The 24,987-nt window shown below is 32.8% G+C and overlaps 2 protein-coding genes across 3 annotated transcripts in view; both read right to left on the bottom strand.

Annotated features, from left to right (window-relative positions):
• Positions 1–93: 93 nt before the first annotated feature.
• On the bottom strand, positions 94–9,686 carry LOC136271316 (uncharacterized). Its single transcript, XM_066071120.1, has 9 exons — positions 9,055–9,686; positions 7,366–7,455; positions 6,952–7,245; positions 4,765–4,995; positions 4,306–4,542; positions 3,488–3,742; positions 3,065–3,328; positions 2,116–2,361; positions 94–603 (listed from the first exon to the last, which is right to left on the bottom strand). The coding sequence occupies exons 2-9, from the start codon at positions 7,412–7,414 to the stop codon at positions 293–295; spliced, it is 1,887 nt and encodes a 628-aa protein (XP_065927192.1). The 5' UTR covers positions 7,415–7,455; positions 9,055–9,686; the 3' UTR covers positions 94–292.
• A 120-nt stretch (positions 9,687–9,806) lies between these two features.
• The window catches only part of LOC105329774 (uncharacterized), a 189,481-nt gene continuing 174,300 nt past the window's right edge, over positions 9,807–24,987 (bottom strand). For both annotated transcript variants that reach the window (XM_066071115.1, XM_066071116.1), the window contains exons 11-16: positions 24,344–24,536; positions 16,821–17,057; positions 13,348–13,410; positions 12,918–13,172; positions 10,379–10,707; positions 9,807–10,199 (exon numbers count right to left, since the gene is read on the bottom strand). In XM_066071115.1, the coding sequence (XP_065927187.1) occupies positions 10,457–10,707; positions 12,918–13,172; positions 13,348–13,410; positions 16,821–17,057; positions 24,344–24,536 (999 nt within the window). In that variant the 3' untranslated portion in view covers positions 9,807–10,199; positions 10,379–10,456. The remainder of the gene's footprint in view (positions 10,200–10,378; positions 10,708–12,917; positions 13,173–13,347; positions 13,411–16,820; positions 17,058–24,343; positions 24,537–24,987) is intronic.

The raw sequence follows: 24,987 nt of genomic DNA, 5'->3' as shown, positions 1-24,987 counted from the left end.
ATAACAAGAAATCTAATCTGTATAATCTAAAATTCAACATTTTTCAACAAAAAATATGAAAGAACAACAATCTCTTGTGTTGGGGTATTGATACATTATTGGGTTTTTGTTCATCTATAATGTGAGTGTTTGACGTCATTTTTTTTTTTACAATAAAAGCATACTCAAGTTACGTACTCACCTGCCCATATTCAATACAACAAAATTTGAAGATATATAAAATGCAATACATTTGTAATTGATTTAAGCAAAATCGTGAATATTTAACAAAAGGTAAAACATCAAGTTAATGTTACGATTTTACATTTTTTAAATGAGTCAGAATAGAATAGAGTGCCGAACACAAGTCGGGTAAAACAATAAACGCTACCAACACCCCGATCATTGCAGCACCCAACGCACCTATCGCAGTCGACGTTGGTCGTGAGTCTGAGGCACTAGAGAACTTCCGAAGTGTCGACGACAGAGCCTCGGTATCAACAGTCAGCTCGGTTTTCCTCTGTTGCATAATTTCATTGACCGTCTGATTGGTGTCTTTGCACACGCATACACAGTCTATGGTCCCGTTGCTGACTATAACCTCCTGGACAGCTGTGGGAGGTTCTATAAAAAAAGAATAACTTTTGTAATCAGTTACAAGTAGTTGATTGAGGATTTTTTTTTTATTTAAACTTACTTATTTTTTTCTAAAAACAAATACCGCCACACCGAGATTGCATATTTTAAAGATACATGATGACTTACAAACCCATGATCTACCAAATGACATATTTTATATATCTTAAATCATAAGAATTTAAGACCTTTTTGAAAAATTCCGATGTTGAAAAATAAATAAATCAAAATTTGAAAACAATATATAATTTTTCAGATAGCCAAAACATAAATAATTTGGTTCACCTCCGCTTCATAACCGCACGGGGGAATGTAAATACTGCAACGTTTAACTCATGATACATTATGTTTTGTAGAACTGATATTATGTGGATATTTATAAAGATACAATGTTTTTAAATACATATTTCTTACTACAACATCAAATTTTATTCTCTTTTTTAGTGCGTCAATCCCACTATATTTTGACAGTAACCACATTACACTCATATCAATGACGAAAAATTACTTGGGTTAATTATATTTGGAATTTCTAATTGGTCTTTACGACATGTATGGTGATAGATTAAGACTTATGATGCATAAAACCTCCCGTATGATCAAATTTTTTTTGTCAAATTGTAACTTTAAACTTAACTACACTTTGACCCGTGCACGGGTTGACATTGCATATGATATCGGACATTTAAGAAATAGATATATCGACACACCGTATATTGTTGACATTTACATAACCAAGCTTTAAGCTTACAATGCTATTAATTTCACTACACTCTGCTGAGTTGGAATAATCTAACTGTGTCTCGGGAAAGGCCTTCATTAGAGTTAAAATGCCAACCATATACCCGTAATGTAGCAGAAAATTGCAGAATCGCTCCCAAACGCTTTTGGAGAAAATTAATAAAGTTGCATTGAAAATAACAGTCAAATTGTACATAACAAAGCATTTTGAAGCTGTGAATACTTTTCTTCGAAAAGTCTAATTCTTTAATTGCCGAATTCAACATTTTTTCAACAACGTGTTTTACACACCATGTTGACATTCGAGACTCTGGGGATTTTATAGTAAATGCACTGTGTTAGAGTTGTCTCCCGTCTTTTCTTTGATGAACAGAACAAAAATTCCAATGAAAATTTACAGGCATTTGTTTTATCGTTTCTGAGTTATCCATGCAAATGTGATATTGTTGAAACATCAAATAAAGAGCATCCCGTGATTAAGCGTGAATGCAATGCACATGCACAAGATTGTAAAATCTAAAAAATTCAGATGATTTCCGTAACTTTATGAGGAATTTTCGTTAATTATTAATAAGCGAAGCTTGATTGAGATAAAAATTGAAAAAAAAATTGGTAATCTTCAAGTATAAATGATGTTTAAAATTTATAAAACAAAAGGCATTACTCTTCCGATTTATCCGATATTAAAGCCCAAAAATTCGAGTCTTTCATTTTAATATAGTAGTATAGCTTAATTTAAAAGACAAAATGTACAAATACCTGAAAATAAACATATTTTCTTGGAAAATGAACAGGATGGACATTCTGGATACCAGACGTGTGTACCAGAGTCCGACAAAACACATCGGGACGAATCCGCCTTGTACGTAAACCCATAACAAAATGTGTCGTTATCACACAGCTGTTGGCACGTATCAAAAGGTATCACGTGACCAACCAGATCCAGGCGCACTGAGGCTGTAATGTAACCAAATTCGTACCTCACATACGAAACAGCGCCGCATCCTGTTAAACAACAAAACGAGTATCTAAAACACATCATTTTCTTTTATATATAACTAGTCAATATTTTAAAATAATTTAGACTATATCTTACATTTTCAATGAATCAGAAGTCACCAAATATTATAAGGTATGTTATTTTAAGTTAACAGCGACGAAAAAAATTTCATTGTCAGCTTAAAAATACGTAAGCAAGATTATAATAATATATGTTAAGCGCATTACTTTTAATCAGACAACGAAAAAGAAGGTTATGTTTTAAATAAGTTAGACTGTATATAGTAGAATTTACGCGATTGAGAAGGTGGTTCGGTCTCTTAGTTTCCCCTGCTCCTTTCATGGACCTACATTTTATTTCTGTAACTTAACTTATGATTGCTAATTTATGCACAAGGTCGTGGCATCAGACTGTTAACAGACGTAAGTCAATTCTTTTTGCAACATACAAGGCATAGACTTGGAATGATATATGTTTCAAAAGAATCATTTTCCAACGAATTCTAGAAAAAGAGAATATTTATAAATATGGGTAAGCATAATTAATGTTGCAAACTTGATAAGAAGATCCAACAAAGTGCAAATATTTTTAATTCATATATCTAAAGTTGATTCAGGAAACCTTCAGGTAATGTGGATTACATTTTTAGAAAGAAAAAAATATTTTACCGAAATTAAAAAGATTGATTAATACAATGAGTTTTCCGACCTGGTAAGCAGTCTTTGGTGTAGAATTGACACGCGTCACATCCAGAGGCAGATCCAGGGGTAGATCCATCCGACATGGAATGGCGGCACTGAAGGTCACCTTGACTGTGATGAAACGACAGACAGAGCGGGTCATTCGCACACAAATCCTGGCAAGTGGCAAGGTCGGAACTGTCATGGTTCGATGATTCCACGGACACGGTCAGATTCACTCCAACGCTGGAAAAGTTGGTAGAACATTGGGTGAAGTATTTCGAAGTTTTATCTAAGGTATAATGAGATAATTGACTGCAGTTATACACGTTTAGCTATAATCAAAATATTTCTGTTTTATGCATTCAACAAAACAGAAAAACTCTACAATCTACATTATGTTTTTTTCGCAAAAAGACGGATAGATTGCAAGACGTGTTTGTGTCCTTACCCACACAATCTCTAGCTGAAAATGAGCATTCTGCACAGGCAACATGCTTGGGTATAGTGCTATCTGAAAGTTCGCATTCCCTTGTTATGGAGTTAAAAGCAAATCCATGACAAAATGGGTCTGCTGTACACATTGATTGACAGCCAGTGTTGGTAGTGAGCGTGGCACTGCTGTAAGTGGCTGAAGACACGTGGTTAACGGCGAAGACGGTGTACGTAGAAACGCCACAGGTTTGCCTGGTGACTGGATAATCACCTTACAATAACAATAAAGGCAGGTACTGATACCTGATGATTGCTGACAGACTGGCTAATAACTTACTATTCATCATTATCAAGTGTTACACCTTATACTAGTACTCTAATCTATTTACATATTTTTTTCTCCAAAGGTTATTAAAGTTCTTGGATTTTATTTAATCAACCTCTGACAGGTTACTGCGTTTACTCTTGAAACCTGTGTATGAGTGTGATAACTACTGATACTTGTGTAAACACGTGTTAATATTTTTGTCTGTGTATTATTGTGTTGACTATTGATAGTTGTGTATGAATGCACGTACTATTAATATCTGTGTAAAAATATTATCTGTTGATACATACATGTATAAATCTGTTGACTGGTGACGCTTGTGTTCTCTGTTGATATAAGTGTGTAAAAATGTTACCGATTAAAACCATGCGTAAATATATGTGTTGATGAGCACGTATGAATGTTTTGTCTATTGATGTTTATGTGTTATCCTTTTCAAATATATTTGAGTGTGATTGTGTTAATTTGTTTATGTCTGTGAGTGAATATGATGACGTCATCAGTACCTGGTGGGCACTGTTTGGCGTACCCGGTACAATTCAGGCACCAGCTATATTCCTGGCTGGTCCCCGAGTCAAATAGTCCACAGTTCTGATCACTGGGATGATGGGCGGCGCCCCTACATCCGGGGTCTTGACTGCACAGTGCTTCACACTCTCGCTGTGTTAAGGAATTATTCACCAGGTACAGGGCGCTCAACTCAATGATTGTTCCTACTCCGTACGCCAGATAATTTGTGCATCCTAATAAAACGTTTAAAAAAAAATAAAATAAAAGTTTGAGTATTTAACAAAAGGAGATTTTTTGTTAATATAAGTATATCTAATGCCGGCCTATAAGTATTTTGAAACCTCTTTTTGTGAAACAGTTGTAAATATTAAACAAATTTTACAATGTAAAGATTGTCGAACATAATCGATAAATTATAAATTAAATGCCTTTTTAAACCATTTGCTAATTCTCACCAGAGCTACATTCCTTTCGATTGAATGAGAAGCGAGCGTTTCCGGGGTACGCTACTTCTTTTCTGGATTTGGACAGTCTACACGTCATAATGACGTCATTGTGAATAAAACCGTTACAGAACGGGTCATTGGTACATCTGTCCTGACATTCGGTGTAAGAGGAAGGGTCGTAGTTGGCGTATTGCGTCCTCCCAATGTATCCTCCGCTAAAAACCGTGTAAGTGACGCAGCCTGTGGATTATAAACTGTATATTAGGATAATTTGCGATGGTATATGATATTTATCAAACAACAGTTACTCGAGTATATTCCACCCCCGAACCTTGGTGAGGGGATACAAAACACACAACAAGCTTGGTATAATCATATACTAGTACCATCGCAAATCTCAAAAGAGTCTTTTTATCACCTGCTTTAGCACGTCCCTTTTTTAACTACTTAAACAACCTATAAACGTCAATCTATGATTTGCTTGACAGTGTTCATTTTCTTTTTTTCCTGGTAATGTGATTTTTTTTTCTTGTAACAGAATGGTTAATATTTAGTTTCGTGTTTTGACTTGTATTATTGATTAACAATAAGAACACACCTTTATCTTTGATACCAGCTTGCAGAAATTTCATTTTTATATTAGTTGGGGGGGGGGGATAGGGCGTCATACAAACACACACACTTGAAAAGGAGGAGAACATTCTTTGACTGTATATTCAGCATAAAAGATCAAGAAATTAAGTAATAAAATCGATTTCCGTTTCAAGATAAACAAATTGAAACCCCAATAACAACATGGAATAAAAGAATGGCATTGATATCGATGAATTTCCTTCACGTAATGAAAAGTGGAACATGAAGACAAATATCCAATTATTTCAGATTGCCAATAACCAAATAGCACAACGTCAGGAATGACATTATTTGGATTTAGACAATTGACATGGTTTTATCAATACTATCTTTAAAATCTTCATTTTCTTTAACATTGAGAAGAATTTTAATCGATGCAATTTGGAATACAGATTACAGCTGCTTAATCCGTAATGGGGCTTAAAGTCCACTATTTAGAATTTCAAATTCAAATATTAATTATTTGAAAGGAAATGCTGTTCTGGGGCTGGTTCTTGTTTTTTATGTGCGTTTACCTGAAAACATCATTTGGAATGACGACACAAACATTTTTAGACTTAACTTTATCACGTAGCAAACCAGTTTTAGACTCTAATGTGTTTTATGCAAGAGGCAAGAAATACACATTTTGTCAGGATATATAATGTGTTAAACACGAAACAATCCGAAAAAAAAGTATGCATTTTGCATTTGCTTTTTTAAATGAATTACAGGAAACGGACGCATTGCCACTGATAAAACTGTGTAAACGGTTTTAAAACAAAGAATATTCTTGCTTCAATATATACATACAGTATGGATATGCACCAGGCACAATTTTGTATTTCAATTACACATAGTTACAGAAGTTGGTAAAGTAGATCGTAGACAGTATAAAAGAGAGAAAAATTATAACTGCGTTCACCATAAGTACATGTTTACGTTCACCATTTGACTTTGAAAAAGAATATTCGTATTATCAGACATTTTCACTGCCAATTGCCAAAAAAAGACATTTACTTTACGTGACGCGTTTAAACAACAGCATTCCCTGATCTGTTATTTACTTTTAAAATTTCAATTTCTTTTATAACTGTTTAACTTGAACGTCTGAAGAAGATAACAAATATTTACATGTTAATTACAAATACATAATTAGGTTTTATTTATGCACAGTTTAAATGTCATCAGACATACATACGAATCGCTTAAACAATTAACAATTGCTTTTTAACAATAATTGTTTATGCTGAGCATATGGACCCAGGTTGTATCCGACACTTTTCCAATAAATCGTAGAACAAGTGTACTGGTTATACATAATATATAGTGCTAAACTTTATAAGGAAAATATAAGTTTTATATTGCAACTAAGATTGGAATTTGTTTTTTGCGTAAAGGGGCATTAAAAGCATTCAAAGAATCAGATATGCAGCATCAAAGAAAATACATAATTCAATAAGCTTGTTATAAGTCATTCTAAAATATTACTTGTCAAGAAGTCGGTTTTATTGATAATTATGTTTGATAAAAAAATATATATCATACTGGTACTTTACCTTATATTGTTATTTTTTTGATTACCTGCAGAACAATTTTTGGTAAACACATGACAAGACGGACACGCAGTCGCTGTCACATGATCTGATTCCGACAGACCACATGACACTCCGCCGATATCGTCCATGTAACCAATGGCCTTACACTGGCTGTCCACGTCACACAGATGTGTGCAGTCTGATAATGACGTCACTGTAGGGTCGTTAACATACGTCTGGTAGAACTCCGATACGTCCATTGTCGTCCCTGACCCCAGGTCAAGGTAATTCACCCCGCATTGTGACGTGCTAGGTGTCATTATCTGACCTCCAGTGTAGACTGTTAAATAAATGCATTCATCAAAATTCAGATACATGAAACGATGATTATTGAAAACATTAAATCTATTGTTACATAGTTTTTCAGCATTTTTAAAATTGGCAAATAATTTATAGATACCTGACAAAACGGCAAATAAAGATATTTCTATCCATATCCATCCCGCCATATATGTGTCGAGTATCGTGTACGTTGAAGTTTTCGCTCTTCCTAATACAGAAAAAAGAAGTAAATTAAGTATACCATATTATACAACGTATGTGCACTAACCTGATCACAATATATATGTAACCAGTAAACACACACAGCGATCAAAAATTACAGTAATTTACATAAAACTATATGAAAAAGGCTTAAATTTTGGTTCATACGACTATGTAAGAAGCAATTTTGTAAGAAAAATCTATCCATTGCCTTCCAATCCATAATAGCACTTTTCTTTATTTAAATAAATGTTTGTAAATTCTATTACCAATTCTTGTTCATTTATTTGTTATCCTAGAGTAAAGTACTATCAAGTATTGTTAAATGATTAGCACTTTTACTTCAGTAAATAGTAGTGGCAATATACTATAAGTAAACATCCTTCTCGTCAGTCAAAACTAGTTTTTATTCCTATACAAACACACACCATTGATAAATACTTTGACGTAATTATGCAAATAAACACATATATTATATAAATGTACCATGTACTTTTATCTATTCAACTTTTACCATGGACTTTGTTTACACGTTAACAAGTTTTATAACTTTGTAGTTCGTATCACTAGCAGTAAAGGTTACATTTCTACATCATAGTTTCAATATACCGTTGTGTTCAAAACAGATTTTTTCATACTACATGTTGATGGGGTAATAAAAAAATACATAGAATTTATTGTGTAGTATTATTAACAATAATGTTCTGGCGTTGTTAAGGAAAGGACTATATATGGTTTGAGCTTAAAATGACCCCCTAAAATGCAAATCTTCATTTTACTGTTGTTTTTGCTTTCTTTGTGTTTATTTACCTACAATTTAAAAATATGACATCATAAAGTTTACCTTTACCGGCCATTTTCGCATTTTTAGCATAAAACAGCTTATTTTGAAGCAGTTTCTCTTTAAGAAAGCATTGAACGATTGCTTGAACAATTAAATATTTTTCCCAAAGATGTATCTATCGAATACTTACAAGTAACAGAAAGTTCGTTCTTGTTCAAAACGTCGCTCTATATTTCCCACTCGAAAAAAGATTAGAAAAACGTCTTTTTTCACTGATTTTGATTGAATTATAAAATTAAAGTCACTTTTGACGCCAATGAGTGCAAAAAAATCAAATAATAGGCCAAAAATATATTTTATATCAGATTTTCTGAAAATTAACACAACAATTTCATGTACCTAAAACACTTTAAAAATTACGAATTATGGGGGACAAATTTGACCAATATCATATATTTTTCTTTTATTGCAATATTGAAAATTTACAAAAAAAAATAATTTAGATAAGATTAATTATTGATTTTTATTGCATTTAATTGCCAATATATACTGAAAATAGTGTATAATAATATTAAAAAAAAGTAATAAGAGCAGTTATCTGAAAAGTGTACTATAAATATTACTTGATGTATATAAACATATAAATAATTAAAATAGTATATATATATATATATATATATATATATATATATATATATATATATATATAAACACAGTATGTAAAGGTATTAAACATTTTTTTAATAAATATAAAACAACAAAACTACGTTTACGATGATGTGTTGATATTGAATCATAATAAATAATTCGAAATAGCTATACCTGTTGATTGATCGACTTTCTCCCTCGTTCTGTGGCATTGGCTTCTAAAGACCAATTCCTTTCTCTTTCTGCCTTATATACTCCAAATAAATTGCAAAACAAAGACCTTTAATCGAGTGGTTTTAGTTTTTATTACAAATATATACGTTCAATAATATTCAAAACCATTTCCATTAGTGTGTATACACTAACAAAAAATCGAAAAAGAAGTTGTTTTTCTTTCGTTGCTTTAACCGTCGACTTTTTAAAAGACCGGGGTCAGATTAGACAAATTTTTCTGCTACCTGGTGAACAATTAAACCTATAGGGGCAAAACGGCGGGGTTACTACAGCCACTGTCAGTAATACTGATGAGTAACATTGCATGCAGCTCAGTCCGAAAGATTTACTGGGGAAAACCCAAGGAGATCAGTTCATCTTAATTATATTATATGTATTTTATATAGGGGGATATTCTTTTTATTTTCAAATCACAATATTTTGGTTAAAACTAATTGTGTAACATATGGTAACATATGGTTTAAGATGATTTTTTTAATATATCACCCCTTAAACACAGATTGAAACTGTGTACCATATAGAAGTATCCTTGCCATTATTCATGAGTCAATATGACAAAGCTTAAAACAAGGATAGTCAGAGGTTCTTTAGGGATACTATTAATCCAATGATTAAAACATCTGTGGATTGGCATTTAAAATGTGAGAAAAACACCATCTAACACCACATAAAATAATTAAACAGCAAAAAAATAATCAATTAAATTCTGTTGTGATAATACAACTGGTTTAGATTGATTTAGTTGAAGCAAAAATGTGAATATTTCATATTTTAACAAAAGGACAATCAAATTAATTCTACAATTTGACATTTTTGAAATATTTCATAATAGAATAGTCGGGTAAAACAATAAATGCTAGCAACACCCAAATCATTGTAGCACCCACTGCACCAATCGCAGTCGACGTTGGTCGTGCGTCCGGAGCACTAGATAAGTGTCGACGACAGAGCCTCGGTATCAACGGTCAGCTGGATTTTCCTCTGTTGCATTATTTCATCGACCGTCTGATTTGTGTGTTTGCACACACATACACAGTCTATTGTCCCGTTGCTAATTATAACCTCCGGGATAGCCGTAGGAGGTTCTATTAAAAAAAGAATAAAATAGATGGTATAAGTTACATTTGTATAAATAAATGTACGTAGTTGAGCTTAGCAAGCCAGTTTTTGTTAAAAATGTAATTTATCAGAAACATACAAGAAACAATCACGAGAATACATAATTATTTTAAACTTTGCAGTAACAATAAAAAACACCACTTACAGAAAGAATGTGCGCAATACTAACACCTGCTGAATATGCACCATAACCTAAACTGGTGGTAAATAGTGCATGGGTTTGTTAACCTGAATCTAAGCATATTTTCTTCGAAAATAAACAGGATGGGCATTCTGGATACCAGATATGTGTACCGGAGCCCGACAAAACACATCGGGACGAATCCGCCTGGTACGCAAATCCCAAACAAAATGTGTCGTTATTACACAGCTGTCGGCACGTATCAAAAGGTGTCACGTGACAAACCAGATCCAGGCGCACCGAGGCCGTAGTGTAACAGAACTCATGCCTCACGGACGACACTGAGTCGCATCCTGTTAAAGAGAAAATATTAGCTAAAATGGCCCATGTAGATATCAGAATAACACAAAGGCATTTTATTGAAACATAGTCAATATATTAAAAAATGTTAGATATTACCTGATGTGGTAAATAAATTCTTATTGCAACATACAAAGCTTGTGTAGTGGGTATTCTATGTGAATTTCCGACGAATGCTAGATCAAGAGAACTTATAGATCTGAAGAATGGTCAACACAGTTTGTTTACCTAGTGAGAAGTACCGTAGTATTTATCCCAATGATTTAAGACTCATGGAATTAATATTCCCCCAAGAAAACTCGAAGGTAAAGACAGTTAATAATAGAACGAGAGGCCAATAAGCCTTAACCATTACCTGCACAGGATGAAGCTCTGCCATTCAGTCAACTGAATGGTCTGGAAAGGTGACAGAATGGCACAGATATGCCATTCAGTCACATTTCAGTTAGCTTTCAGTCACCTTTCAATTGTCGGAATGGCAGAGATTCATCCTGTGCTGAATACCATAGCCCATACACAGACCTTTTGAGGATTCTCATATATGCATTTAATTAAGCTTCATTCTGCTGGAGTAAAAAAAAAATCTAAAATACGGTAATGACCACAACTTACTATCTGAAATCTAACAACATAGACATTGATTGGATATAATTGCCCTATATTTGTTTACTTTCAAGATAGCTTTTATGTGTGTATGGTTTCATAGATAAACTGAAGATGACGACTGGCTTATTGAATATAAACAATAACACCCCACCCCAAACTTTCCAATCCACAGGGGCCAGGTAGACACTCTCCTGCTTCTGACTTTATACGAAAACAAAAACCACTGATAAGTTATTTTGTTATATCCATTCTCATGTTTTAACTGTTCAGTTTACCATTCATCTTCATCTGGCATTGATTCAGACGTTATTGTACACAAACCACACTTCAGTAGTTTTTGCTAGTCAGTTTTTACTTTATTATTAAGAAGTCGTCAGTTTATTTTAAATCTTAAAACACTGTTTGGGTGTTTTGTTTAAAAAGGAAATTAAAAGAAAAATGTTTCAATATTCTAATATCTCAACTTCTTAATTAATTATTATACACCGAATTCATTGTGAACAAGAAATGGAAGATAATTAATTTAACAGTAAACTGTTAAACTCCCTACCTAAACCATTTATTTAACTTTTATGTTATCTTTGATTGAATAGAAATACCCATTTATTCTCTTTTCTAAACATGTATTTATTTCTTTCACTGGAATTTAAGAGCTGAATGAAAAAAAAAAATTGTTAATAATCGATGCAGCTCAGTCACACCCATTATTTGTATATGGATTAATTTAACATTACTAGACTTTGACCCGTGTGTGTAGGGGTTGACATTTCAATACATCGGACATTTGTGAAATAGATACATCGACAAACCGACCCGTTGCCATTTACAGAACCAAGCTTTAAGCCTACAATAATGCTTTTAATTATATTACATTCTGCTTAGTTAGAATAATCTAACTGTGTCTCGGAACAAGCCTTAATCGCAGTTAAAATGCCTCCCATGTACTTGTAATGTAGCAGAAAATTGCAGAATCGCTCAGAAACGATTTTGAAGAACATTAATGTAGTCGAATTGAAAATAACACTCACATTTTTTAAAAACAAACCATTTTGAGGGCTTCATTGATATCATAACCTTGCATGTAGTTTTTCTCAAATGTATGTGGGAGTAGAACAAGAAGATTTTGCAAGATTTAATACACTTTTACTATATGGCCATATTAGCCTCATTTGAACCTGAACCCCTGACCCAGGGGCAATGAAATTACATTGGTAACAATTGGTAACAATTGGTCTTGTAGAGTTTAAGAAGCAGTTATGAATGAAAAAAATGTTTACGGACGAAGGAAGACGCGCGACTACGGACTAAGACCATTTGCATTAGGTTATTGTGGTTTCATTAATTTTCGCGGGTATCAATTTTGTTGGATTTTCTGAAAACCACAGTTTCAAGGATACGTAATTTCGTGGCCAATGATCCTATCAATACAAAATATTAGTTGAAATTGAACTTCAATGAACATTTTATTTCGTGGTTCAACTTAACAACGAAATCCACGAAAATTGGTATTCAACGAATATTGATGAAACCACAGTATCTGATTAACTAAAATGGCCAAAAAACGACAGAACTTTAGTAAGTTAATGCATTAGCCGACCTGGTAAGCAGTATTTGGTGTATAATTGACAAGCGTCACATCCAGAGGTAGATTTGTCTGACGTAGACAGACGGCACTGAAGGTCACCTTGACTGTGGTGAAACGACAGACAAAGCGGGTCATTCGCACACAGATCCTGGCAAGTGGCAAAGTCGGAACTGTCATGGTTGGATGATTCCATGGACACGGTCAGATTCACTCCAACGCTGCAAAAGTTGGTTAAACATTGGACAAAGTACTTCGAAGGTTCATCTACTGTAAAATAAGAGAATTGCATGCTGTCTTGTACATGTAACTTTTATCAAAACATTGTTGTTTTATTCATTCAATAAAGATGATATAAATGCAAAACTGAAATATGTTTTGTTTTATTTATTTTTTTCGAAATTAGACGTAATTAATGAATTGAGTTACCTGTACATGTCCTTACCATCACAATCTCTGGCTGAAAATGAACATTCTGCACATGCTAAATACTTTGGTACAGTGCTATCTGAAAGTTTACATTCCCCTGTTAAAGTGTTAAAGGCAAACCCAAGGCAATATTGGTTAGCTGTACACATTGATTGACAGGCAGTATGGGTGGTGGGCATGACACTGCTGTACGTGGCAGATGATACGAGGTTGGTGGCGTAAACGGTGTACGTAGAAACGCCACAGGTTTGTCTGGTGACTGGATAGTTACCTAACAACATCAATGGTGTCAGATTCTGATATCCATTGATTGATTGATACCATATTAAGGTGGAATAACACCTGGGAAAAGTCACTTAACTTAACAGTAAATCATTTGATTATGAAAGATATAACAATTATTGTCCATTTTATTTATTATAAATAAAATGGACATATGTCAAATAAGCGAAAAATTTGCAGATTGGGGATAAAAAATTAATATCTAAAAAATTCAATTCAGTAAATAAAAACAAAAGCCCCTGCAGGATTCGAACTCGGGGTGTACGGATCACAAGCCTGACACTTTATTCACTCGGTTATTCAGTAACATGTTATCGTCGATAAAATCCTTTAAATAGACCGAAATGTCGTTTCAATCAGAGGTCAGCCATTTTGTGACGATATGTTATTCCACCTTAATACTAGTATCTATAGCGTGATAGTTTATATCCAAGTTTATTTACCCATTTCTTTCGAAAGGTTATTAAATTTTCTTTTTATTGAAATCAACTACTGACAGGTTCAGATTCAAAGCTTTTGGGGTTTTCTTTACATATTGCAAAAAAATGCTTGTTTTTTAACATTTATTGTTTTTAAAAGTGACTGAAGTAGAAAAACATTATTCATATTTTTATTTGAATATGACAGGCGGTAACTTTAAATACTTTTAGTCTAGAAATAAGTTGGAATATTGAAAAAAAAACCTTCATAAATGACCTGAATAACTTTTCAATACATTTTTGTTTAATATTAAACAACTAAAATGCTACAGTAAAAAATGAAACGATAGTCAACAAACAATTATATTTACATCTATATTGACAGAATATGATTCCCTCTTTTTCTTACAGATATTTATAGTTAATTCATAGCTCTATAGAAACAGCCAGACTAAAATCGACACGCCCCAATTTTCGATTGGTCGAAATCTACAGCGAACTATGAAAAATCACGGACTGCACGAAATAATCATGATGATGTCAGACTCAAAGTCTCAAAGGAGACGATGTGGCTGGGTTTTTTTTTAGCTACGTACTTATTTACGTTAAAGAGACAGTACAGCTAAAACACATGTGTGAATAACTTTAGATTTACCTATTGCATCATTAGGAAATTAAAAAGAACGTTGATTGTAATATTTGAAATGCATAAAAATCCCTTTCACATACTTAATTAAAGTAATTATGAGCTTCCGGAAATTTAAGGGTCGTACAAACCGCAATGATCTTACATCGTTTATTTGTGCCACGTGGACTTTGATGGACAGCAATTGACATGTGCTAAAAACTACAAGATTTTCGTCCGACTACGGTCATCATGGTATACGAGATTAAAGGGACCCTCTTAACGGAACACATCATCACTTTGTCGATTATTTATTAATGGTTTACCAATTTCGGTTCAATTTAAAATGAACAGACGTAAATATGTCAAATAACCCCTCAAAGGGCATCATTTACAAAAATGAATTTATGTTGTAGCAACTCCTATGATAAACACGAAAAATACATGCAAAATAATGATTGTGGTTATTTCAAAAACAAACTTTGAACAATTATTACCTAGGAGAACTAGAAAAGACACATTTTTATCAACAAACAATTCCGGAAGAATCTTTGCGAGCCCTGCATGTGTTTTGTTAACAGTAAATACGCATGCGTAATAGCATAGAAGGCTGAACCCCGGAACACGTTGCGATGTAAATATGTATAGGTTATACGTAATTATTAATTTTAATGATATAATTAGATTTATTTCATGGAGAACTTTCTGAAAGTTAATACATTCATGAGAAGTACAAAAATACCGAACCCGATCGGAAATTCTTTTCAAGTCGGTTTTTATAAGATGCCCCGTACTGTCTCTTTAACAGAAATTTAGTGAATTTTACTTACTCTTTATAATCAATGTATTAATCTGTGTTGATATGAATAACATATTTCCTTTGATGATTAATGCGGGTTATAAAGGTAGCTATCCTAGCAGAAAAAAATGCATAACTAGCTGTTTTTTTCTGCTAGGATAGCTACCTTCGTATCCCAAATAAATGATCAAAGAAAGCATTTTATCGTTTAAATATTTAGCTCATTTCCTCCTAGGCACCTGATCCTACCTTTATCTTTTTTGTGGTCCGTGTTGCTCTGCTTCAAATTTGTATTTCGTTATATATATTTTTGGGACGGTTTAAGGTTTGTTATTGTCATTTTTTTACCAACTACAATCAATATGCTTCAAGTCGTCAAACAGTTAGGAAATTATTGATATCTGTGTGCAAATGTATAGACTACTGATGTATGTATGTAAATGCGTTTACTCTTGATATATGTGAATGAATGTGATGGCTATTAATATATGTTTGTAAATGTGTTAAAAATTGATAACTGTGTGTGTGAATGTGTTGACTATTGATTTGTGTTTGTGAATGTGTTGACTGTTGATATGTGTGTGTGAATCTGTTGACTATTGATATCTATGTGTGAATCTGTTGACTATTGATATCTGTGATATTGTGTTGAGTGTTGAAATCTGTCTGTTTGAATGTGTTGACTATTGAATTGACTATTGATATGTCTGTTTGTATGTGTTGACTATTGACTATTGATATGTTTGTGTTAATGTGTTGACTATTGATATCTGTGTGTGAATGTGTTGATTATTGATATATGTAAGTGAATGTGTTGACTATTGATATCTGTGATATTGGGTTGAGTGTTGAAATCTGTCTGAGTGAATGTGTTGACAATTGATATCTGTGTGTGAATGTGTTGGCTGTTAATTTATGTTTGTAAATGTGTTAATAATTGATAACTGTGTGTGTGAATGTATTGACTGTTGATATCTGTAAGTGAATGATTTGACTATTGATATCAGTAAGTGAATGTGTTGACTATTAATGTGATCATTATTTGATTGCTTTGAGCGTTACCTGGTGGATTTTGTTGTATAAATGTGTTGACTATTGATATATGTATACAAATATGTTAACCACTAATAAAAGTTATAAATTAGTTGATGTTTATGTATAAATGTGTTAAATTATTAATGCTTGTGCGTGAATGTGTTGATTCATGAAATTTATTTGTGAATTTGTTGACTTCTGAAATATGTGTATAAACGTGTTTATTAATAATGCATGCGTGTGTGTGTGAATGTGTAGACTACTAATATCTATGTGTGAATGTATTGACTACTGATATCTGTGTATAAATGTGTTGATGGCAGCAGTACCTGTAGGGCACTGTTTGGCAAACGCGGTACAAGCCAGGCATCCGCTGTATTCCTGACTAGTTCCCGAGTCAAATAACCCACAGTTCTGATCACTGGTCTGATAGGCGGCGCCCCTACATCCGGGGTCTGCAGTACACAGCGCCTCACACGCCCGCTTTGTGACGGGACTATTCAACGAGTACAGAGCGCTAAACTCAATGATGTATTCTACTTCGTACGCCAAATAATTTGCACATCCTAATTTTATAGAAATTAAAAATACATATAAGTTAAACTTCTGAATATTTTCAACAATGTTTTTTTTTCATGGTTAATACATTGATATATTTCACTGCCTATCGGTATTTTGAAACCTCATTTGTGAAACAGTTGAAATATATAACAAATTTTACGATCTAAAATTGTCAAATATATTCGATAAGAAATAAATAAAATGCCTTATTAAAAGTATTCAATCATTCTTACCGGAGCTACATTCCTTTCGACTGAATGAGAAGCTAGCGTTTCCGGGGGACGCTACTTCTTTTCTGGATTCGGACAGTCTACACGTCATAATGACGTCATTGTGAATAAACCCGTTACAGAACGGGTCATTGGTACATCTGTCCTGACATTCGGTGTAAGAAGAAGGGTCGTAGTTGGCGTATTGCGTCCTCCCAATGTATCCTCCGCTGAAAACGGTGTAAGTGACGCAGTCTGTTGGTTATAAGAATATCACTGTATTAGAAAACAACTACGTATTGTATATACAAAAGTTTATTTGAACAAATAAAACATAATTACAATTGTTGCTTTGTTGCTTTGCTCGCCACTCTCATTCATTCCCCTCGCACACGCCTCTAATACAGCTTATCCAATAAACAAGCAAAGAACGTCATCAGCGATATGTCATCACTTGATGTGCATATGACGTATCGCTGCTAAATTTACACATGGGATTGTGTTGTTGCACGTGACTACTATCAAAACACAACCAGCAGAAGAAGAAGAGGCACATTCTTAGATCGTATATTCAGCATGAAAATTCAAAAAATTAAAAAATAAATATAATTAAATATCAAGATAAACAAACTAAACTCAAATAACAACAGGAAAAAAGAATGACATTGAATACCTGTTTATTATTTATTGATATCGTCAATTGCCAGGGATTTAAGGTAGTTGGCTCAATTTTTATTTACATGTTAATTTCAAATACATGATTATGTGTTATCTATGCGCAGTTTCAATGCCACCAGGCATACGAATATCTTAAAATATCTTAAAACACACTGCTTTATAACAATAATGGGTTCTGCTGGGTATATTGGCCCAGGTTGTATCTGACCTTGTTCTAATAAGTCGTAAAACAAATTCACTGGTTATACTAATTGGTGCTATACTTTATCAAAAATACATAGAGAATAATACAAACCATTTTCCATATCACAGCCAGTATCAGCCCGAGGGCCGAGAGCCCGAGAGGTGATATTGGTCGAGGGCTGATGCAGGCTTTGATATGGAAAAAGGGTACGTATTATTTTATCTATTACATACTTAGTATTAAAAAAACATCAACATGAACGAATTGATTTTGTATCTCATTTGAAAGTAGTATGTATATGTATTACATAAAATATGACATTTAGCTACAGAACCAAAATTTCCCCAGGTTTTCAAATTAACTGATCCAAAACATTTGTTAGCATCTGTAGTTATAAACTGCACTTAAAAATATTGACTGTAACAAATGTTTTATTTATCGTTTGTAAACAAGCACAAATGCCGAAACGAAGGAAGGCAGAGGAATTCCACAAGGGGATGGGTTACGAATGGGTATCAGCCCTAGGACTGATAATCTGTATCAGCCCCAAAGGCCAATACGAGTTTTGTGATGTCATCTATATCACATATGCAAAAACCTGTTTTTATTACTAAGTATATTATAAAAATAAAAAATTGTAGTTGCAAGTAATATTATGGTGCAATCTTTAGCGCTTATTGCTGTGTGCACAATTCATACAAACAGATATGCAATATCAAAGAAAAGATATATTTCAGTTGGTGTTAGTCATTCTAAAATATTACTCGTCAAGAAGTCAGTTTTATGGCAAGGCTTAACTTTATTTGAATAAAAATATATATGATATTTAAGCTTATATTGATAAGGAGGAAGAGGCGGATATTTATATAGCTATGGGAAATATTTACTGTAAAGATAATTTCTGTATTTATGGCCATTAAATTGAAAATGATTACGTTTAAACAATAGTTTTATTAGTAATGAAGTTATCGCATCCATACTTGTTATACATTACATTATTTATTAACAATAGGAACAATATTCAGAAACTTTGGGTTTTTTTAATTACCTGCAGAACAGTTTTTGGTAAACACATGACAAGACGGGCACGCAGTCGCTGTCACGTGATCTGATTCCGACAGACCACATGACACTCCGCTGATATCGTTCATGTATCCAATGGCCTTACACTGGCTGTCCACGTCACACAGATGTTTGCAGTCAGATAATGACGTCACTGTAGGGTCGTTAACATACGCCTGGTAGAACTCCTATAGGTCCATTGTCGTCCCTGACCCCAGGTCAAGGTAATTGACCCCGCATTGTGACGTACTAGGGTTCGTTATCTGACCTCCAGTGTAAGCTGTTAAATGATTGTATTTATCAAGACAGCAAATATAAATATTTCTATCCACATCCATCCCGCCATATATGTGTCGAGTATTGTGTTAAATTTTTCGCTCTTCCTGATACAGAAAATAAAAAACAGTTTGATACTATTACCTAATAGATTAGGTATACCATATTATACAACGTACGTGCACTAACCTGATCACAATATAACCAGTAAACACAGCGATCAACAATTACAGTATATTTTAAGTTACTATAGGAAAAAGGTGTATGTCTTGGTTGAGACGGGCTATGGAAGAGACAATCTTCTAAGAACAAACTGTTTTCATATCACGCTGCCTTTATAATCGCATTGACACAAAATGTTCTTTGTTGTTTAAATAAATGTGTTTGTAAATGTTATTAAACATTCTTCTTCATTTGATTACTATCCTAGTGTAAAACACGTATTAATTATTGATCGATCAAAGATTAATACTTTACTTTATTAAAGAGTAATGTCGATTAGTGTCGAGTAAACATATTGCATGCCGGTCAAAAATAGATCAAACACACACCATTGCTACATTGACGTCATTATGCAAATAAACCTACTAGTAGATATTACGGAAGTGTATACCCGTACTTTTATCAATCTATCAAATAATTAACATTATGAACTTTATTTGCACGCTATACAACATTACAGTGAACGTCATTAGCAGTAAAGGTTAGATGTCTACATCATACTTTCAATATGCCGTTGTTTTCCAAAAAGGATTTTCTCATACTATATGTGGAGGGAGTTTAAAAAAGAACTATGCTGAGGCATGGAATATGTTTGTGAGAAGTTCAAGACAAAACAAATTCACAAAATTTACAAAAAACTCCTTATATTGCATATTTTAAAAGGAAACGTAACATAAATTACAATAATTATAGATTTCCAATACATAAAATAAGCAGCATTTTTATTCTTTTTTTCTTATGGTTTCAACTCGAAATGATTAAAACAGGGAGGAAAGGGTGATATATATATATATATATATATATATATATATATATATATATATATATATATATATATATATATATATATATATATATATATATATATACACTGTAACATGTTAATAGGGTCTCTACCGGTATATTTATATGAATAAAATAAAATGATTTTTAAAAAATTCAACAAAACTGTGTTTATGATATGTTGATATATTGTAATACATTGTAAAAGATATTGAATCATTGGAATAATTCTAAATAGCTATACCTGTTGACGGGTCGACTACTCTCCTACGTCCTTTTTAAAAAGTGTATACCCCTTCCCTGTAACATTGGCCTCAAAAGATCAATTCTTTCCTGTTTAATTTCTCTTACATGTAGAATGCAAAACAAAGGAGCTTCTATTGAGTGGTTCTTTTTTTAAATACTTACGTTCAATAATATACCAAACTATTCTAATAAATAAAGTGTCCATGCACTTACAAACATTCGAACAATAAGAATTTAAATTTTATTCTTTAGTTTAAATATTCACTCGCCGGTTTTTTTGCTGCTGGTAAACAATTACCGTGCCGGATAATTATGCCAATGCCAGGGTGGCATGTTTGCACTCATCTAAGGTGCATGTCTCGAAAAATTCAAATATGCCATATGATAGACCATTGCTTAAAAAAGTTTATAATCACTTTTGTTATTGATGACCGGAATAAAAGATTTTCCTGTAGGAATTTAAATTCCGATTAGATTTGAACAAAAGTCCTATAGGATTTTAAAGTCCAATAGGAAATCTTAATTTCTTACAGAAAGACTACCTGTCTGAATTACATTTTAAAAAAATCTGATACACGTCTCAACATTTTCATGCTGTGATAAGTAATCTACATAGCACGTTATAGCCACTTCCTGTGTAAACAAAACATTGGTTATTTCCTCCTCCAATTTCAATCACTAATATCACTATAGTTCAGATTCAAAGTTTCTAAGCTTCTTTAAAAGTGAATGAGATGAATACTCTTCATTTTTTTTTCGATTAAAATTTAATGGCGATTGATACCTGCCTTGCCACACCAAACATTAGAATTTGTTATTCATAAATAATGCATTTAACCTGAGAGTTTTTTGTCCTTGTATTTCACTAACGATATTGTTCATTTGTAGATTTATTGTTGCTTAATTGCAAACATACTACTGCGTCATGTATCTTCATCGACAAAATTTCAAATAGAACAAAAATACATTAAATATGAGTGTCAAAGAAACGCGAAAGCAAGAACAACATCTGTTATATATATATATATATATATATATATATATATATATATATATATATATATATATATATATATAATTCGACATCAATATACTTTGAAATCATCAGAACTGTTTCGTAGTGGCTCAATTTTCGAGATATTTGTGGATAGCCCTTTCTCAGGAATTTACATTCTCCACAAAACAAATTTGGAAAGTGATAGTTTTCGAAATGAAACTGAAAACCTACGTATCAACGAAATGACATCCCCACGAATTAGCACAAAACTTACAATCCTCAAAAACTGACCCCCATGGATTTGAATGATTCCAAAGTAAGTTGCAAATGTTGTTCAGCTCTTTGTGTACATGCAAGATATTGTTTTATTCAATCTGAATAGAGTCAGATCATTGATTGGCTCCTTTTTTTCTTCTGTCGCTACACGAGGATCTGGAGAAACCCTGCGCTTGAAGTGACCTCCTGGTAAACTTTGATTTATGAAAATGTTCATGTGTTATTTTAGCCAATCAGAACAAGTATTAGATGGTATGTTTGGATTTCAAAGAAAAAATGGAGTCGTATGACGAAACATCGGTACATGTTCCTCAACCTTCCAGTATCAGCAAGTTAAAGACGCAGCATAGGTTGACCTTAGACGACCTAATAGAATCCAATGATCGAACTGGCATAACTTAAGAAACACGAAACCGAGGAATGGAACAGACAATATGATTAATCAAAACAAAGTTCACCAGGAAGTGACCTCAAGCGATGTTTCTTTAGATCGAAATATAAGAAGTGGATTAAGGATCTGATTTTAATCAGATTCTTTTTTATATGTTTTTTATTATTGACATATGATAAGCACATTGTAACCAAACACAAATACATACACAAAGTTGACGTTTCCAGTTGACCAGAAAATATTTGAATATACCCGTACAAGCTTATCTTGTATACATTTGTTTATGTATTAATGGCGATGAAATAAAAAATATATTCAAATGGGACAGTTTCATAAGTTCAGAAACACCGGTATGTTTCGTAATCACAATTACGATAAGCATTGCTATGAATAGAATAAAAAATATTTGTCAGCAATGACCAATGCAGTCGGTCATGTTGAGAAAAACACCAATCTGAATTCACAAACTTTCAATACGTTTGGTCATTTCGGTAATCAATGACATTTCTCGATCTGGAATAAAGGAAAATATAATATGATCAATCTGATATAAGTGTTGTGAAAAAAAAATTCAATGTTGTTCTCTAAAAATCATTCATGAAAATTGGGCAGGTGATTACTGTAATCAATTAGTCATAATTGATTATAGTAAGTACTTATAATCGGCATTAATTCGTATTTAAAGAGATCGTCGATTGATTGCTTCATGGATTAAACCATTTTTTTTATTGCCGTAACAGTTATTTTTTCAATTTCTTTCCATAATATCTTAAGTTAGAATAAATTTGTATTGTTGTTCAAATTATCTGAAGCGTTCATAGAAGTAATCTAAAAGTGTTGACGATTTTATGGTTAGCTAAAAAATGTCGTTCATAATTTTCATTCCATTTTCCCATAGAATATTCTGGCTCACTTAAAAACATTATCAGGTTTTATTATATATATAAATCATATATATAATATAAATTTCGTAATGTCGCCTCACATCGACTAGCAGACAGACAGAAAGACGGAAAGAGATAGATAGATAGATAGATAGATAGATAGATAGATAGATAGATAGATAGATAGATAGATGGATGGATGGATGGATGGATGGATGGATGGATGGATGGATGGATGGATGGATGGATGGATGGATCGATCGATCGATCGATCGATCGATCGATAGCCGGTAATAGGTTGTTCGATTATTTTTGGTCTGTTTGATGTTTATATAACTTTCTGACGTCATAGAGAATTAAATAAACTTGCTCTAAAGCAATTGCCTCTAAAAATATATAATGATGTAAAGAAAGGGTCTTTTGCTCTATTCATAAGAAACAGTTAAATAATGATCAATTGTAACTATGTTTTCATTTAATATATATCATTTTTTTTTCAATACATGGTAATCAAATAAATAAGGTCATAGAAAGATTTGAGGAACTTTTTTCAATACTGTCTCTGTCTAACAAGGCAATGACCTGTGATTCACTAATTAAAAATAATACAAAGTTTTGTTTCCCGTTTGTAATTTGAAATTAAGGTATCTCACTTTTCACGTTTTGTTTTCATTTCGTAGATGTTCAATATATTTTAAAGGAATGTGTTTTCATTAATTTAGACCTCACATTTAGATCAATTTTTCATAATTTCACAACATTCATAACGAAAATCCATTTGAATTCAATAAACAAACAAGTTTTGGAGTGAACTATTTTCTCAAACGGAAGGTCTTTAGTGACAAAAACAAGCAATTTTATGAATTTTCAATATACTTTTCTTTTTATTATACTTTATACATTATTCACTTTTTTAAATTTGATAAGGACATTCTTCAAAATACTTGTTAGTGATTATGTATCAATTGCATTTTTGTACTTGTGCCCACTTTAGCTTTTTGTCCATGCTTGATAGATATTCAAAATAATGAGAGAGAGAGAGAGAGAGAGAGAGAGAGAGAGGGCTTTTCAATAGAGGCTCACCATCGTAGAAAACAACCTCGCATAGGTTGGTAAAATTTGCTGACACTTTGTGGTTCAGGATGTTTGTAATCTCCTCACAGAACTTCCGGGCCTGGCTGACCATGGTCTCCTCGTTAACGCCCGCCCTCTTTGTTTTATACATGTCATGGATGCATGCCACAGCGGCAGGGTACAGACCGACGAAATAGTGCTCCTGAAAATAGGCCAAAAACAAGATTTTATCTTTGATTTACTCACAATAACATTTTGAAGCTGATCTTTTTTTTTTTTTTTTGGATAACACATACAACATTTCTATATTGTCTTTTTGTCTGCAAAGTAAAAAAAAAACAAGATGGTCTTCAAAATTTTAACTTTCTTGTATACATTAACAAAATAATAATTTGAAGCTGAGCAATTTTTTTTGAAAGAATGGATAACAAACACAATATTTCTTTCGAATATATTTGTTTGCTCAACGTTCTAACAAAGTGTTACAAATGCGTCAATTTTTAAGCAAAGTAAACTATCCTTTTTGTCAAACAAAATTCTACTCACTCTGCCATTATTCTTAAATTGGTACATATCGAAGGTATATTTACGACCACTTTTGTCAACATAAGCGGGGGGCGTGGTGGCCAACAACTGAATGCGTGGCTCTTTAA

The sequence above is a fragment of the Magallana gigas genome, chromosome 9 (genome assembly GCF_963853765.1).
Source record: "Magallana gigas chromosome 9, xbMagGiga1.1, whole genome shotgun sequence".
Classification (NCBI taxonomy): Eukaryota; Metazoa; Mollusca; class Bivalvia; order Ostreida; family Ostreidae; genus Magallana; species Magallana gigas.
This window is presented reverse-complemented; position numbering and strand designations above follow the sequence as displayed.

Excerpts from the sequence above, each read along its gene's own strand:
- LOC136271316 (XM_066071120.1), bottom strand. The coding sequence starts at position 7,414 with ATGGCGGGATGGATATGGATAGAAATATCTTTATTTGCCGTTTTGTCA. Across the intron at positions 4,996-6,951 it reads TACCAAAAATTGTTCTGCAG|GCTGCGTCACTTACACGGTT; the intron begins GTAATCAAAAAA and ends TATAATCCACAG. Across the intron at positions 3,743-4,305 it reads CGCCAAACAGTGCCCACCAG|GTGATTATCCAGTCACCAGG; the intron begins GTACTGATGACG and ends TGTTATTGTAAG.